The 18,368-nt window shown below is 41.0% G+C and overlaps 1 protein-coding gene across 1 annotated transcript; it reads left to right on the top strand.

The window, feature by feature from the left end:
* Positions 1-1,310: 1,310 nt before the first annotated feature.
* thoc7 (THO complex 7) lies at positions 1,311-17,460 on the top strand. The gene is made up of 8 exons (XM_061932332.1): positions 1,311-1,405; positions 1,604-1,724; positions 6,956-7,083; positions 7,420-7,506; positions 9,163-9,220; positions 16,856-16,922; positions 17,007-17,076; positions 17,226-17,460. The coding sequence occupies exons 1-8, from the start codon at positions 1,387-1,389 to the stop codon at positions 17,282-17,284; spliced, it is 609 nt and encodes a 202-aa protein (XP_061788316.1). The 5' UTR covers positions 1,311-1,386; the 3' UTR covers positions 17,285-17,460.
* Positions 17,461-18,368: the final 908 nt, after the last annotated feature.

Genomic DNA, 18,368 nt, shown 5'->3' with positions numbered 1-18,368 from the left:
AGCGACTGGGATGAGAATCAGCACCTCCAAGTCCGAGTCCATGGTTCTCGCCGGGAAAAGGGTGGAGTGCCATCTCCGGGTGGGGGAGAAGATCTTGCCCCAAGTGGAGGAGTTCAAGTACCTCGGAGTCTTGTTCACGAGTGGGGGAAGAGTGGATCGTGAGATCGACAGGCGGATCGGTGCGGCGTCTTCAGTAATGCGGACGCTGTATCGATCCGTTGTGGTGAAGAAGGAGCTGAGCCGGAAGGCAAAGCTCTCAATTTACCGGTCGATCTACGTTCCCATCCTCACCTATGGTCATGAGCTTTGGGTTATGACCGAGAGGACAAGATCACGGGTACAAGCGGCCGAAATGAGTTTCCTCCGCCGGGTGGCGGGGCTCTCCCTTAGAGATAGGGTGAGAAACTCTGCCATCTGGGGGGAGCTCAAAGTAAAGCCGCTGCTCCTCCACATGGAGAGGAGCCAGATGAGGTGGTTCGGGCATCTGGTCAGGATGCCACCCGAACGCCTCCCTAGGGAGGTGTTTAGGGCACGTCCGACCGGTAGGAGGCCGCGGGGAAGACCCAGGACACGTTGGGAAGACTATGTCTCCCGGCTGGCCTGGGAACGCCTCGGGGTCCCACAGGAAGAGCTGGACGAAGTGGCTGGGGAGAAGGAAGTCTGGGCTTCCCTGCTTAGGCTGCTGCCCCCGCGACCCGACCTCGGATAAGCGGAAGAAGATGGATGGATGGATGGCATTTATCGGCCGATAATATCGGACATCTCTACTATATACAAACAATTATACTTCCATTATTATTTATATCCCACATTTAGTTTGTAATTAACATTGATCATAGTATTAACTATCTGTGTTGATTCAAGAGTGATATATTTTTCCAAGACATTGGCCTTAAAGTGTTTTTTAAATGTGTGAATTTAGTTCTAGTTTGTATTTTCCATCCATCCATCCATCCATTTTCTACCGCTTATTCCCTTTGGGGTCGCGGGGGGCGCTGGAGCCTATCTCAGCTACAATCGGGCGGAAGGCGGGGTACACCCTGGACAAGTCGCGACCTCATCGCAGTTTGTATTTTATTTTTTTAAATTTTATTATCTTTTTATTTTATTTTTTTAATACACTGTAGCACTTTGAGGTTGTTTGCTCAATGGAAAGTGCTTTTTTTCCCAAATAAAATATATAAAATCTATTATTATTATTATTACTTTTATTTTTTTACAAATAAAATCTATTAAGTGTATGTCAACTTTTGACCACGACTGTAGATACATGCAAAAGCGTGCTTGCATATAGTCAGTAGGTGGCGCTATACACCGCAATCTGCCAGTTGAATAAAGGAAGAAGAAGACACCACAGAAGAAGAAAAAAACGACTCCACCGGCAGAATGGGGACTGTTACGGACGGTGTGTATAATCTTCTTTTTTATTTGAGTTCATCAATAATGATAAAAAACAGAGTTATTCATATTTTGTATCCAACAATGCCGACGCAGGCGTTGATATTTAACGTTTAGTACAGAGGCGTGAATCAACATTAGCATTGTTGCTATCAGCTAGCGAGGCGACACCTAATGGTTTAATATTGTTGTTGTTTTTTTTTAGATGAAATCATTCGAACTCGTCTTCTTATCGACGGGGACGGAGCCGGAGACGACAGGAGAATCAATTTGCTGCTCAAAACCTTCACTAAATGGTGCAACTCTACTGCGACCGCGGAGGAAAGGTAAGTGGACGCAACAAAACACGTCATACAAATAATACTAATAATATTACACGCATAGCAACTAGGGCTGGTCGATATGGCTTTTTTTTTAATATCTCGATATTTTTAGGCCATGTCACGATACACGATATATATCTGGATATTTTGCCTTAGCCTTGAATGATGCATATCATCACAGCACTATGATGATTCTATTGATTGAAACCTTTTTTAGTAGATTGCACAGTGAAGTACATATTCCGTACAATTGACCACTAAATGGTAACACCCGAATAAGTTTTTCAACTTGTTTAAGTCAGGGTCCAAAAATTGATTCATGATACAGATACAGTGGGGCAAAAAAGTATTTAGTCAGCCACCGATTGTGCAAGTTCTCCCACTTAAAATGATGACAGAGGTCTGTAATTTTCATCATAGGTACTCTTCAACTGTGAGAGACAGAATGTGAAAAAAAAATCCAGGAATTCACATTGTAGGAATTTTAAAGCATTTATTTGTAAAATATGGCGGAAAATAAGTATTTGGTCAATAACAAAAATTCAACTCAATGCTTTGTAATATAACCTTTGTTGGCAATAACCGAGGTCAAACGATTACTATAGGTCTTTACCAGGTTTGCACACACAGTAGCTGGTATTTTGGCCCATTCCTCCATGCAGATCTTCTCGAGAGCAGTGATGTTTTGGGGCTGTCGCCGAGCAACACGGACTTTCAACTCCCTTCACAGATTTTCTATGGGGTTGAGGTCTGGAGACTACAGGACTTTCAAATGCTTCTTACGGAGCCACTCCTTCGTTGCCCGGGCGGTGTGTTTGGGATCATTGTCATGCTGGAAGACCCAGCCACGTTTCATCTTCAAAGCTCTCACTGATGGAAGGAGGTTTTGGCTCAAAATTTCACGATACATGGCCCCATTTATTCTTTCCTTAACACGGATCAGTCGACCTGTCCCCTTAGCAGAAAAACAGCCCCAAAGCATGATGTTTCCACCCCCATGCTTCACAGTAGGTATGGTGCTCGTGGGATGCAACTCAGTATTCTTCTTCCTCCAAACACGACGAGTTGAGTTTATACCAAAAAGTTATATTTTGGTTTCATCTGACCACATGACATTCTCCCAATCCTCTGCTGTATCATCCATGTGCTCTTGGGCAAACTTCAGACGGGCCTGGACATGCACTGGCTTAAGCATGGGGACACATCTGGCACTGCAGGATTTGATTCCCTGTCGGCGTAGTGTGTTACTGATGGTAACCTTTGTTACTTTGGTCCCAGCTCTCTGCAGGTCATTCACCAGGTCTCCCCGTGTGGTTCTGGGATTTTTGCTCACCGTTCTCATGATCATTTTGACCCCACGGGATGAGATCTTGCGTGGAGCCCCAGATCGAGGGAGATTATCAGTGGTCTTGTATGTCTTCCATTTTCTGATAATTGCTCCCACAGTTGATTTTTTCACACCAAGCTGCTTGCCTATTGTAGATTCACTCTTCACAGTCTGGTGCAGGTCTACAATTCTTTTCCTGTTGTCCTTCGACAGCTCTTTGGTCTTGGCCATAGTGGAGTTTGGAGTCTGACTGTTTGAGGCTGTGGACATGTGTCTTTTATACAGATAACGAGTTCAAACAGGTGCCATTAATACAGGTAACGAGTGGAGAACAGAAGAGCTTCTTAAAGAAGAAGTTACAGGTCTGTGAGAGCCAGAGATCTTCCTTGTTTGAAGTGACCAAATACTTATTTTCCACCATAATTTACAAATAAATTCTTTAAAATTCCTACAATGTGAATTCCTGGATTTTTTTTTCACATTCTGTCTCTCACAGTTGAAGTGTACCTACGATGAAAATTACAGACCTCTGTCATCATTTTAAGTGGGAGAACTTGCACAATCGGTGGCTGACTAAATACTTTTTTGCCCCACTGTATATACTATCAGCATAATACAGTCATCACACAAGATAATCGTCACAGTATATAAATTTAATTAATTACATTATTTACAATCCGGGGTGTGGGATATGGAGGGAGGGAGGGGGGTTAAGTTTGGTTGGTATCAACACTTCAGTCATCAACAATCAGAGAAATTGACATTGGAACAGTGTAGGTCTGACTTGGTACATATGCACAGCAAGTATTGGACACAGAGAGAGAGATTAGAAATTATAAAAAAAAGTGACTACGGTACATTTGATTGTTTACATTTGATTATTTACAATCCGAGGAAGTATGATGAGGAAGGGAGGGTGTTAGTTTAGGGTTGAAGTTGCCTGGAGGTGTTCTTTTAGTGCGGTTTTGAAGGAGGATCGAGATGCCCTTTCTTTTACACCTGTTGGGAGTGCATTCCACATTGATGAGGCATAGAAAGAGAATGAGTTAAGACCTTTGTTAGATCGGAATCTGGGTTTAACGTGGTTAGTGGAGCTCCCCCTGGTGTTGTGGTTATGGCGGTCATTTACGTTAAGGAAGTAGTTTGACATGTACTTCGGTGTCAGGGAGGCGTAGCGGATTTTATAGACAAGGCTCAGTGCAAGTTGTTTTACTCTGTCCTCCACCCTGAGCCAGCCCACTTTGGAGAAGTGGGTAGGAGTGAGATGTGATCTGAGGTGGAGGTCTAGAAGTAATCTGACTAGCTTGTTCTGGGATGTTTGGAGTCTAGATTTGAGGGTTTTGGAGGTGCATGCGTAATCGAACAAGGGTTGAACGAGAGTTCCCGCCAGAATCTTCATGGTGCTTTTGTTGACCAGAGAGGAGATTCTATAGAGAAATCTCGTTCGTTGGTTGACCTTTTTGATTACCTTGGTTGCCATTTTATCACAGGAAAGATTAGCCTCTAGAATGGAACCTAGGTAGGTGACCTCATCCTTCCTGGCGATAACAATGTCACCCACTTTTATAGTGAAGTCACTGACTTTCTTAAGGTTGATGTGGTACCCAAACAGGATGGATTCCGTTTTACCTAAGTGTATGGATAGCTTGTTGTCAGCGAGCCAGGTGCAAATTCTACTTGTCCTTGCCGGATACCAGCAGGGCCGAGTCATCCGCAAACAAAAACAATTCACAGTGGCATGCTGATGACATGTCGTTTATGTATATTAGGAACAGTAAAGGCCCTAATATACTGCCTTGGGGGACTCCACAGCTTACTGAGAGGGGGCGGGGGGACACGGTGCCGTTCAACTCAACCACCTGTTTCCTCCCCTCCAAGTAAGATTGCATCCAGCTCGATGAGGTGTTCATAAACTATTTTTTCCATTACTTTCGAAATGGAACTGAGAATAGAAACAGGTCGGTAGTTGCCAGGTTCTAATTTGCTTCCTTTTTTAAAGAGGGGAGTTACTCTTGCTATTTTGAAATATTTTGGTACTTGGCCTTGAGTAATTGAGAGGTTTATTATGTGCGTGATGATCGGGGCAATGGTGGTGGCAGAGTCCCTGAGGAATCTGGAGGGGATATTATCAAGGCCGGTGGCCTTGTTTGGGTGGAGCGCGCTCAATTTTTTAATCACCTCGTCAGCTGAGACCATTTCTAATTTGAAATCGTTGTTGGATACTCCTAGCTTTCTGTAGAAGGCTTTAATGTGTTCTACACCAAAGTGACCAGAGTGGTGGGACAGCTTGTTGACTAGAGTTGTGGCTATGCTGGTGAAAAAGGTGTTAAGTCTGCTTACTACCTCCATTTTGTCTGTAATGAGGGAGTCACCCTCCTTATGTGTCTACAATAAAACATTCTTCTTCATACTGCATTAATATGCAGAGAGGGAAATCACAACTAAGTCAATTGACCAAAAGTGTATTTATTAAACAGTTATTAAGCAGTGGCACAAACATTCATGTAATTTCAAAACAGAAAGTGCAAGATTGTCAGAGACATTTTAAAACAAGCTATTAGTGCACTTTTGTGCATGATGTCACTAAGATGACATATCAAAAAAACACTAAATTAAAGTGCACTTTTTGTACAGAATGCCACGACAATAGTTTAAAACAAAAAAAGTGCACTTTTGTGCATGATGTCACACAAGATGTTTCAAAAACTGTCAAATAAAAATGAGCTGCATAATAGGAAATCAAATAGTGTATGTCCTTTGCTATGTGGTAGGTTCCTGCGGACGTTATCTCCTTCTGTTGTTGACTATTTGTTTCATACGGTGTTGATCTGGAAATAATAATAATACATTTTATTTATAAGGCGCCTTTCTGGGCACTCAAGGACACCGGACAAAATCAAAACAGTAAAATCAAATTGGATAAAAACAACAACAAAGATAGAGAAGAAAAGACGATTACAATGAATAAGCAGTCAGGAATAGGTGTTTTGAGTCTTGATTTGAAGAGGGATATTGAGTCTAAGTTACGAAGGTCTGGTGGTAAAGAGTTCCAAAGATGTGGAGCAGAGCGGCTGAAAGCTCGGGCACCCATGGTGGACAGTTTAAATAAAGGGACAGTGAGATGGATGGATGAAGAGGATCTTAGGGAACGTGAGGGCGTGGCAACATGGATCAGGTCAGAGAGATATGATGGAGAGAGGTTATGGGATGGCTTTGAAAGTGAGGATAATTATTTTAAAGTGGATACGATGTTTGATGGGTAGCCAGTGGAGTTGCTTCGGCATTTTGTTGGTGTGGCACAAAACGGAGATGTTGACATGCGGAGTTTCAAGCACTCTTCATTCTTTTGCGCGTGACTTTTCAAATGATGCTACATATTAGCAGTCATGCTACTTTTTGGAACAACGCTTTTGCCGCATACTTGACATATTACGGTTGCCTGTTCGACATCTTCCCGCTTGAAGCCAAACCACCGCCAGACGATGGACCGCATGCTGTTTTTCTTGGGAATTAATTCTTCCTTCATTTGTTACCAGATTCGCACCTTCTTTCTCTCGTATTACCACTCGCACCACAGCTAACGTTACCCATGCCGCTACCTCTCTGCTCCGCGAGGGCGTATACGTATGTGACGTATGTAAGAAGGTGCGCTTGTTTTATGTCTCTGTGAGAAGGAGAGACGACAACAGAGTGAGAAAAAGCCTGTAGCTAAAAGCAACTGCGTGAGAACGTATACTCGAATATCACGATATAGTCATTTTCTATATCGCACAGAGACAAACCCGCGATATATCCAGTATATTCCATATATCGCCCAGCCCTAATAGCAATACACTGCTTTTAAAATGTGCATTTCCTTATTTTTGACACGGTGTAAACCTCTCCAATGTATTCTTTGGGTGTTTAGCTTCACACAGTACCAGAGGATGCTTGGCACGTTGACCCAATGTGAATTTTCCATGAGGAAGACCCTCATGGTCTATGATATGAATCTAATAGAAATGGAGAATTACGAGACAATATACTCCAATATAGGTTAGTAGTGGTATTTACATTGTGTTTAAACCACGGGTGTCCAAACTTGTTTCCACTGATGGCCTCATGCAGAACAATGGAAGGATGGGGCACATTTGTACATTAAAGATGCTAAAACAATTTAATGTAACTTTGAGCTTTGTGACAAAGTACATTATTAAGTAATATCTAATAATAGATCATTAATAATGACCTTATTTGTAGAATTTGTCTAGAACCAATAAAAAATGCGCTTTGGACACCCCTCGCTTGAACCATTGTGTTTATACAGTTAATTGATCTTCACTTTTATCTGTGCAGAAACATAATGCACCCTCTTATTTGCCCGTTTGACAGAAGAAAACATAACATCTGCACATGAGAAGATAGCAGAGTGTAAAAAAGAAATCCAGAGAGCCAAGAGAGTAAGAAAGAACCGCCAAGGTAAGGTTATCTCACACGTTCTTTTTGCTCCCAGCTTACAGCATACCTGCCAACTACTCCGGTTTTCCCGTAATTAGTACGGTTTTCATCAACCTATTCCGGGTTACGGTTGCAGTGATAAAAAATACGGTTTTTCATTAATTAAAAACAATTTTTTTTTTTTTAAGTTTTATTCACGAAATTGCGTAACAACAATGACAATCGACACTGCTTCCCGTAACTTCCTATCGAGCCATTCCGAATGCCATGCGCGAGGCTATTTATAGCACCGCTGCCAAGCACGAGGCACCTGTTGCCCATTGTTTCCAAACGAGCGAACGATCATGGAATCAGCCGGAGAAAAATCGCAAACGAGTCTTAAACCGAAAAGAAAACTGCAGTCATTCCGTGAAGAATATTCAAAAGCCTATCCGGGAATAATTATCCGTTCCAAAAAGGGTGAAAACTACGCGAATTGCACCTTGTGCAGACAAGATTTTTCGATCGGACATGGAGGAATTAGCGATGTAAAAGACCACGTTGGGACAAAAAAACACAAGTCTAATGCCGTTGCTAAATTTGGATTTTAGCCACAAAAAGGTAATGACACCAATGTTATCTATTGGAATTGTTTAGTACTGTTATACTGTTAAAAGTGTTTATACTATTTATGCTTTCAAGTCCAAGTTGAAGAAATCTTGTTAAATGTCGACAGCATAACTACCAAAATACAGAAGTATGTCCTTAATATTTTTGCAGTGCTATTTCTGTTGAAAAGTTAAAATGATTACATTAGAGATGTGATGTGCCACTTTTCAAGTGTCTGATGGCTTAAATTAATTTTCATTAATTTTTCATATTTTGAATTATTTTGAAAGGCTTACAAAAAAACTACATTTGAATTGTAATTCCATGCTATTGACAGGACTATTAATTTTAATGAAGTTAGCTTACCATGTTTACAGTATGATGATTGTGATAGAAATGTGAATTTTAGGCACAGAATATTTTTTACAATTGAACAAGGCAGTAGATTATACAAGCTTGGACAGAAAGTTAATAATGACACCAATTTTTTTTTTTAATGGAATTGTTTAGTACTGTTTTACCATTTGTTTACTGTAAAAAGTGTTTATACTGTTTATACTTTCAATTAACAAATTGAAGTCTTGTGAAAGGTTGACAGGATAACTGGCATTAACTGTCAAAATAATTTCAAACTATTGAAGTTAGCTTACAGAATAAACATGTCAATCAACCCATATGATTTTTGCTGTAATATTTTTGTTTTGAAAAGTCACTGTGACTGATAGAAAAGTGATGGTTTTAGCAACATTTTAACCTGTCTGAATGCAATCAATCATTTTGCGTCGGGGGGCGAATGAACCCCCCACCAGAACTTTGTCCTGGACCTACTGGAGCCTGCGGCCCTTGGACCCTGGCTACTAGGTTTTTCTGATTTCAAAAGTTGGCAGGTATGTTACAGTATTTGGTAGTTGTGTGAGCATTTAACCTGTGTAATCCCATAACATAACAAATATGTTCTACAAAAAAAATGTCTGTAGGATATTATGGCAATAACTGTCATTTGGGGGATGTACAAATAATGGTTTTACTTGGAGTTATCATAATAATGAATCGTTTTTCACCTATTTTCCCCTCATATTCCTCCTGCAGAGTATGATGCTCTGGCAAAGGTGATTGAGCATCACCCTGATCGCCATGAAACACTCAAGTGAGTTATTCACTCTTCTACAGTAAAAACACTATGGTTGAGCACTTACTATCTCGCTATCAGAAATGATTTGTTCCGGTCTAACTTCATTCAATCTTTAGAGGGGAACTGCACTTTTATTGGAATGTTGCCTATCGTTCACAATCATTATGAGGGACAAGTAGACAGATATATATTTTGTAATGCATTCTAACTTGTAAATAAAAGTCCGCTTACAATTGAGCCCAAGGGAGGTCCTCTCTTCCCCACATAAAACCCTTTGAATAACCATCCAAAAAATTGCCAGCAATACTGCATTTACATTTCGTGACCTAAATATTAACCAAGAATTAGTGATATTGTTATTATACGCACCAACGCAGACAAATTATTTATAGTGGTCTTGATCACAGAGAGCTAACGAGCTGTTATAATGACGTCAGCTGATGAGCTTGTGATGGTTTATTCTAGATCATAAATAATGCCTCTCACCTGGATAGGAGAAGGATGAGGACATAATCCGACAAGTTGGTCAACTTTGGCATCCAATTTAGACCTGGAAATGGCGAGAAAGACACGAAAAAAACGCTTGTTTCCACTCCCCCTTTTTCCCCCGTGAGGATTATGAGTCATTCTTTATCTAAGCAGGAATATATCAACATCTTAGCAGCAGGCATCACAGTGACAGCAGACATTGTACAGTAAGTCAATCAATCAATCAATGTTTACTTATATAGCCCTAAATCACGAGTGTCTCAATGGGCTGCACAAGCCACAACGACATCCTCGGCTCAGATCCCACATCAGGGCAAGGAAATACTCAACCCAATGGGACAATGAGAAACCTTGGAGGGCACCGCAGATGTGGGACCCCCCCTGGGCGACCGGTGCAATGGACGCCGAGTGGATCTAGCATAATATTGTGAGAGTCCAGTCCATAGTGGATCTAGCATAATATTGTGAGAGTCCAGTCCATAGTGGATCTAACATAATATTGTGAGAGTCCAGTCCATAGTGGATCTAACATAATAGTGAGAGTCCAGTCCATAGTGGATCTAACATAATATTGTGAGAGTCCAGTCCATAGTGGATCTAGCATAATATTGTGAGAGTCCAGTCCATAGTGGATCTAACATAATAGTGTGAGAGTCCAGTCCATAGTGGATCTAACATAATAGTGAGAGTCCAGTCCATAGTGGATCTAGCATAATATTGTGAGAGTCCAGTCCATAGTGGATCTAACATAATAGTGAGAGTCCAGTCCATAGTGGATCTAACATAATATTGTGAGAGTCCAGTCCATAGTGGATCTAACATAATATTGTGAGAGTCCAGTCCATAGTGGATCTAGCATAATATTGTGAGAGTCCAGTCCATAGTGGATCTAACATAATAGTGTGAGAGTCCAGTCCATAGTGGATTTAACATAATAGTGTGAGAGTCTAGTCCATAGTGGATCTAACATAATAGTGAGAGTCCAGTCCATAGTGGATCTAACATAATAGTGTGAGAGTCCAGTCCATAGTGGATCTAACATAATAGTGTGAGAGTCCAGTCCATAGTGGATCTAACATAATAGTGTGAGAGTCCAGTCCGTAGTGGATCTAACATAATAGTGTGAGAGTCCAGTCCGTAGCGGATCTAACATAATAGTGTGAGAGTCCAGTCCATAGTGGATTTAACATAATAGTGTGAGAGTCCAGTCCATAGTGGATTTAACATAATAGTGAGAGTCCAGTCCATAGTGGCTCTAACATAATATTGTGAGAGTCCAGTCCATAGTGGATTTAACATAATAGTGAGAGTCCAGTCCATAGTGGCTCTAACATAATAGTGTGAGAGTCCAGTCCATAGTGGATTTAACATAATAGTGTGAGAGTCTAGTCCATAGTGGATCTAACATAATAGTGAGAGTCCAGTCCATAGTGGATACAACATAATAGTGTGAGAGTCCAGTCCGTAGTGGATCTAACATAATAGTGTGAGAGTCCAGTCCATAGTGGATTTAACATAATAGTGAGAGTCCAGTCCATAGTGGCTCTAACATAATAGTGAGAGTACAGTCCATAGTGGATCTAACATAATAGAGTGAGAGTCCAGTCCATAGTGGATCTAACATAATAGTGTGAGAGTCTAGTCCATAGTGGATCTAACATAATAGTGAGAGTCCAGTCCATAGTGGATCTAACATAATATTGTGAGAGTCCAGTCCATAGTGGATCTAACATAATAGTGTGAGAGTCCAGTCCATAGTGGATCTAACATAATAGTGTGAGAGTCTAGTCCATAGTGGATCTAACATAATAGTGAGAGTCCAGTCCATAGTGGATCTAACATAATCGTGTGAGAGTCCAGTCCATAGTGGATCTAACATAAGTGTGAGAATCCAGTCCATAGTGGATCTAACATAATAGTGAGAGTCCAGTCCATAGTGGATCTAACATAATAGTGTGAGAGTCCAGTCCTTAGTGGATCTAACATAATAGTGTGAGAGTCCAGTCCATAGTGGATTTAACATAATAGTGAGAGTCCAGTCCATAGTGGATCTAACATAATATTGTGAGAGTCCAGTCCATAGTGGATCTAACATAATAGTGTGAGAGTCCAGTCCATAGTGGATCTAACATAATAGTGTGAGAGTCCAGTCCATAGTGGATCTAACATAATAGTGTGAGAGTCCAGTCCGTAGTGGATCTAACATAATAGTGTGAGAGTCCAGTCCGTAGTGGATCTAACATAATAGTGTGAGAGTCCAGTCCGTAGCGGATCTAACATAATAGTGTGAGAGTCCAGTCCATAGTGGATCTAACATAATAGTGTGAGAGTCTAGTCCATAGTGGATCTAACATAATAGTGAGAGTCCAGTCCATAGTGGATCTAACATAATAGTGTGAGAGTCCAGTCCATAGTGGATCTAACATAAGTGTGAGAATCCAGTCCATAGTGGATCTAACATAATAGTGAGAGTCCAGTCCGTAGTGGATCTAACATAATAGTGTGAGAGTCCAGTCCATAGTGGATCTAACATAATAGTGAGAGTCTAGTCCATAGTGGATCTAACATAATAGTGTGAGAGTCCAGTCCATAGTGGATCTAACATAATATTGTGAGAGTCCAGTCCATAGTGGCTCTAACATAATATTGTGAGAGTCCAGTCCATAGTGGATCTAGCATAATATTGTGAGAGTCCAGTCCATAGTGGATCTAACATAATAGTGTGAGAGTCTAGTTCATAGTGGATCTAACATAATAGTGAGAGTCCAGTCCATAGTGGATCTAACATAAGAGTGTGAGAGTCCAGTCCATAGTGGATCGTACATAATAGTGTGAGAGTCCAGTCCATAGTGGATCTAACATAATAGTGTGAGAGTCCAGTCCGTAGTGGATCTAACATAATATTGTGAGAGTCCAGTCCATAGTGGATCTAACATAATAGTGAGAGTCCAGTCCATAGTGGATCTAACATAATAGTGTGAGAGTCCAGTCCATCGTGGATCTAACATAATATTGTGAGAGTCCAGTCCATAGTGGATCTAGCATAATATTGTGAGAGTCCAGTCCATAGTGGCTCTAACATAATATTGTGAGAGTCCAGTCCATAGTGGATCTAGCATAATATTGTGAGAGTCCAGTCCATAGTGGATCTAACATAATAGTGTGAGGGTCCAGTCCATAGTGGATCTAACATAATAGTGTGAGAGTCTAGTCCATTCTGGATCTAACATAATAATGAGAGTCCAGTCCATAGCAGATCTAACATAATAGTGTGAGAGTCCAGTCCATAGTGGATCTAACATAATAGTGTGAGAGTCCAGTCCATAGTGGATCTAGCATAATAGTGAGAGTCCAGTCCATCGTGGATCTAACATAATAGTGGTGTTTTATTATGTTCCTTGACTCTTTATGAAGTCTGCAGTGAGTGAGAAGTAGTCAGTGATGTTATGGAAGGAAAACGCGAACATCATGATGCATTTGCCGTATGCTTAAAATGTGCAGAATACGTAAATATCACATGTGATTATGAATGTGCCTGTTACTACATTACATATATACTTACAGTCCATTTTCTACCGCTTGTCCCTTGCGGGGTTGCGTGGGGACCGGAGCCAGCTGCATTCGGGCGGAAGGCAGGGTATACCCTAGATAAGTCACCCCCTCATCGCAGGGCCAATACATTCACACTCATATTCACACTTGAAGTGAAGTGAATTATACTTATATAGCGCTTTTCTCTAATGACATAGTGAAACCCAATATCTAAGTTACATTTAAACCAGTGTGGATGGCACTGCGAGCAGGTGGTCTTGCCCAAGGACACAACGGCAGTGACTAGGATGGCGGAAGCGGGGATCGACCCTGCAACCCTCAAGTTGCTGGCACGGCCACTCTACAAATCCGAGCTATACCGCCCCCTTACGTGTATATGCAAATGTTTATGGAGGCATTTGTATGTTTTTTTAAGCACTTTGTAGGCAGAATAGAGCGACTGTCGTTTTGTCTCCATTGTAGACTGACTTTTTTCACATTTATTTACTAGTTATATTTAATAATAAAGAAAAACATACAGTACCGTATTTTCCGCACCATAAGCCGCCCTGGGTTATAAGCCGCGCCTTCAATGAACGGCATATTTCAAAACTTTGTCCACCTATAAGCCGCCCCGTGTTATAAGCCGCATCTAACTGCGCTAAAGGAATGTCAAAAAAACAGTCAGATAGGTCAGTCAAACTTTAATAATATATTAAAAACCAGCGTGATGTGGGCGCGCATGGAGTCGTATATCAACATGGACGGAGCTGCGTGAAAAAAGCCACCCGGCCTCTTCGCGTAAACTTACCTTAACCACTCGCTCATCTTTTCTTCATCCATCCATCCCATCGAGTTAGCTTTTATGATGACGCCGGCTGGAAAGGTCTCTTTTGGCAAGGTCTTCCTTTTGAATATCACCATGGGTGGAAGTTTCTGGCCATTAGCATGGCAAGCTAGAACCACAGTGAAGGATGACTTCTCATTCCCTGTGGTGCGAATATTCACCGTACGTGCTCCCGTTGTATCCACAGTGCGGTTCACAGGAATATCAAAAGTCAGTGGAACCTCGTCCATGTTGATAATGTTCTCTGGCCGGATCTTTTTTTCAGCTATCTTGTTTTTACAATATGCACGGAAAGTAGCCAGCTTTTCTTGAAAGTCTTTAGGCAGTTGCTGTGAAATAGTAGTCCGTGTGCGGATGGAGAGATTGCGTCTTTTCATGAACCGGAAACCTGTCGCTTAGTAGGAGCCATTTTGTGGTCTTTACAGATGTAAACACACAAAGGAAATGAAACGTAATATCCGCGCGCTTCTTCTTCTTCTACGCGGGCGGGTGGTTGCTTACAGTAGAAGAAGAAGCGCTTCCTGTTCTATGGGGGCGGGTGCTTACCTTGGCGGTTGCTTGCGTAGAAGAAGAAGCACTTCCTCTTCTACGGGGAAAAAAGATGGCGGCTGTTTACCGTAGTTGCGAGACCGAAACTTTATGAAAATGAATCTTAATATTAATCCATATATAAAGCGCACCGGGTTATACGCCGCACTGTCAGCTTTTGAGTAAATTTGTGGTTTTTAGGTGCGGCTAATAGTGCGGAAAATACGGTATGTGTGTTTTGGCTTACATAAGGATTCTGAATGATAGGCGAAAATCCCCCCCAAAAAGTGTGTTTCCCCTTTAACTGTAACACTGCTGGTTCTTCCTACTTTGAATGTCTGTTGCCTTACTTCTGGTCTATACTAGTATTCTCTTCTCATAGTCTTCTCTTAACCGTCCTCATTTTATTTTGTTTTGTTTTCTCTGCATAGGTCAACTCTTGACACTTTAGAGATATATTTTGGACCTATTTTATGGTCGAACTCAACATTTGTATAACCTTAGGCAGGGGTGCCAACACTTTTTCTGCAGGCGAGCTACTTTTCAATTGACCAAGTCGAGGGGATCTAACTCATTCATATGTATAATTTTTTATATTTATTTATTTATGAAGGAGGTTTTTGTTAACAAGTTAAAGGTGTTTAATGATAATAGAAGCATGTTTAACACATAGATTCCTTTCTTTCATGAAGACAACAATATAAGTTGGTGTATTACCTGATTCTGATTGGGATCAGACAGTAGTGATGATAACGTCCACATTTTCAATAATTTGTTTTTGATAATATTCATGTGAATGAGAGGTAATGGTGACTCTAGGACAGGGGTCGGCAACCCGCGGCTCTAGAGCTGCATGCAGCTCTTTAGCGCCGCCCTAGTGGCTCTCTGGAGCTTTTTCAAAAATGTATGAAAAATGGAAAAAGATGAGGGGAAAATTTTTGTTTGTTTGTTTTAATATGGTTTCCGTAGGAGGACAAACACGACGCAAACCTCCCTAATTGTTATAAAGCACACTGTTTGTATTAAACATGCCTCACTGATTTGAGTATTTGGCGAGCGCCGTTTTGTCCTACTAATTTTGGCGGTCCTTGAACTCACCGTAGTTTGTTTACATGTATAACTTTCTCCGACTTTCTAGGACGTGTTTTATGCCACTTCTTTTTCTGTCTCATTTTGTCCACCAAACTTTTAACGATGTGCATGAATGCACAAAGGTGAGTTTTGTTGATGTTATTGACCTGTGTGGAGTGCTAATAAGACATATTTGGTCACTGCATGACTGCAAGCTAATCGATGCTAACATGCTATTTAGGCTAGCTATATGTACATATTGCATCATTATGCCTCGTTTGTAGGTATATTTGAGCTCATTTAGTTTCCTTTAAGTCGTCTTAATTCAATTTGTAGCTCATGACACACTATCTGTATGTAATATGGCTTTTAATTTTTTGCGGCTCAAGACAGATTTGTTTTTGTATTTTTGGTCCAATATGGCTCTTTCAACATTTTGGGTTGCCGACCCCTGCATTAGGATCTCAACAGATTTCTAAACAACAGCTAACTACTGACAGTAGGGGGCAGTGTAGGTCTGTTTCACCGTGGGAGTTCTCCTGTATACTGACTACTTCCGCCCAAAGTCCACAAATGGAGGAGAAAAAAAGTCCTCCTTTCTGTCCAATACCACATGAAAGTGGTTGGATTTTGCCATCTTATTTGTCCAGCTTCCATACTCCTTTTTATACACATTACAAGAAATACATTGGCGGCAAACTCCGTCGCTTTCTAGCTCGTGCACGGCAGCTTTCTGAGAGTCTTATTTTGTCAGCACATGCAGGATGGAGCAGCGCTTTTATTGTGAAGATAGGAACTGTGCAGTCGGTCTTTAGAATTTTGACGGCAGGTACGGCGCGAGAGTCTGTTTAAATAAAAAGTATTTCTCGCCTTCCTGTCGGTCATTTTTTCTTAATAAAGATCTGGCAGCAGCCAGCGTCATCTCAGAAGACCCTCGGGTGCTGTGAATGTCAATTAGGTGACGAAAGTGATGTCTTGGTGAAGATTGATGATTGCTAATTTGTAGGTCTATTTTTTTTAATGCCTGGCTGGCGATCGACTGACACACCCTCCACCATCGACGTAATGGGCACCCCTGACCTTAGGGACATTTGAGTTCAGAGCTTCCACCAATTACTCTTGGTGCTGATTTGTTCACTGACTGTATTAAAGACGTTTATGATTAAAATATCATCTGTTCACAGACAGCTGGAGGCTCTTGACAAAGAACTCCAGCAGCTGTCAAACACCAAGGAAAATGTGGATGCAAAGGTAATCTCTAATTCCTCTAATTTAACTTGTTAAAAACAAAAACCCGAAACAAATCATGTCTAACTTCATTTGTTCCTACTTTAGTTGGAACTACGGAAAAAGCAGTTCCATGTGCTCCTCAGTACCATACAGGAACTACAGCAGACCCTTGAAAGTGAGTAATTTAAGGATTTTTCTTGTCTGTCATTGCATTGTACACTTAATTAGGTATTTAGAAGTTTTCTTTACTTCTGCTGTCACCGGATATTGATGAAAAACGTTCACTTGTTGCATTATTGCTAATAATTTTCATCTCCCCCACAGCTGATGAAAAATGTGACACTGATGACAATCAGCAGAGCCCGACCGAGAGCGGCGAGTGACAACTTAAGTGTTTTCTTTTGACCTAAAGTAACTAAGTCAAACAAGTTATTTTTTTATGTTATTTCACATGTATTCTTGAATAAATTTAGAAATAACTTTTGTAAGTTATTTATCAAACCGTTTTTAAATAATTAAAAAGACAACTACCATGCATCTTAAGTGGTGTACACACAAAGTGGTTTGGTCCTCTCCTTCGATTTTGTTGAATCACGTTTGTTCAAGCGAGATTGCGGGCTTGAAAGACGAGAGTTTGGCTCAGTAGTGGGACAGAATACCGTATTTTTCGGAGTATAAGTCGCTCCGGAGTATAAGTCGCACCGGCCGAAAATGCATAACAAAGAAGGAAAAAAACATATATAAGTCGCACTGGAGTATAAGTCGCTCCGGAGTATAAGTCGCACCGGCCGAAAATGCATAACAAAGAAGGAAAAAAACATATATAAGTCGCACTGGAGTATAAGTCGCATTTTTGGGGGAAATTTATTTGATAAAAAAACACCAAGAATAGACATTTGAAAGACAATTTAAAATTAAAGCTGCAAGCAGCATTGGTCGGGCCCGCGTATTTGGCAGGTGCTAGTCCTAAGTGTCCCAATACTTTTGTCTACTTTTAGTCTGAAGTGTCCCAAGACTTTTGTCTAGTGTACCTACCTTGTCTGCATTGTGTGGGCACGTTGGTGCTTCCTGCTTTTAAGCAGCCATCTTAAAAAAACAGCAGCGCAGCGGGTCTTTGAAGGGTCATAAAATCAAAACCGGAGCAGGTATTAAAACGCTGTTCTGTTATTTTATACACAAGAGTTTAATCTCTCTCCTGTGTTAGTTTGAAGCCGAAACGACAAACGCGCTCAGAGGAGATAGTTTTTGAAGGAAGGTGACTGGTTTTTACAAAAAAATTGTTTTGAAGGGGGAATTACAAACTTCCTGTTGATTTTTGCTGGGGGTTGTCAATTTATGAAATGTAGGTCTAAGTGAGACCTACATAGAGGTTGTTGTTTCATGTCTCTCCGACCTTCCCAGGGAGAGTTACAGGCAGTTTTGTCAGTTTTTTCATCCGAGGAGCAGTTTTTTGTGCGTTTCATTAAA

The sequence above is a fragment of the Nerophis lumbriciformis genome, linkage group LG38, assembly GCF_033978685.3.
Source record: "Nerophis lumbriciformis linkage group LG38, RoL_Nlum_v2.1, whole genome shotgun sequence".
Lineage (NCBI taxonomy): Eukaryota > Metazoa > Chordata > Actinopteri > Syngnathiformes > Syngnathidae > Nerophis > Nerophis lumbriciformis.
Note: the sequence above shows the minus strand (reverse complement) of the source record. Positions and strands in the feature narration are given on the sequence as shown.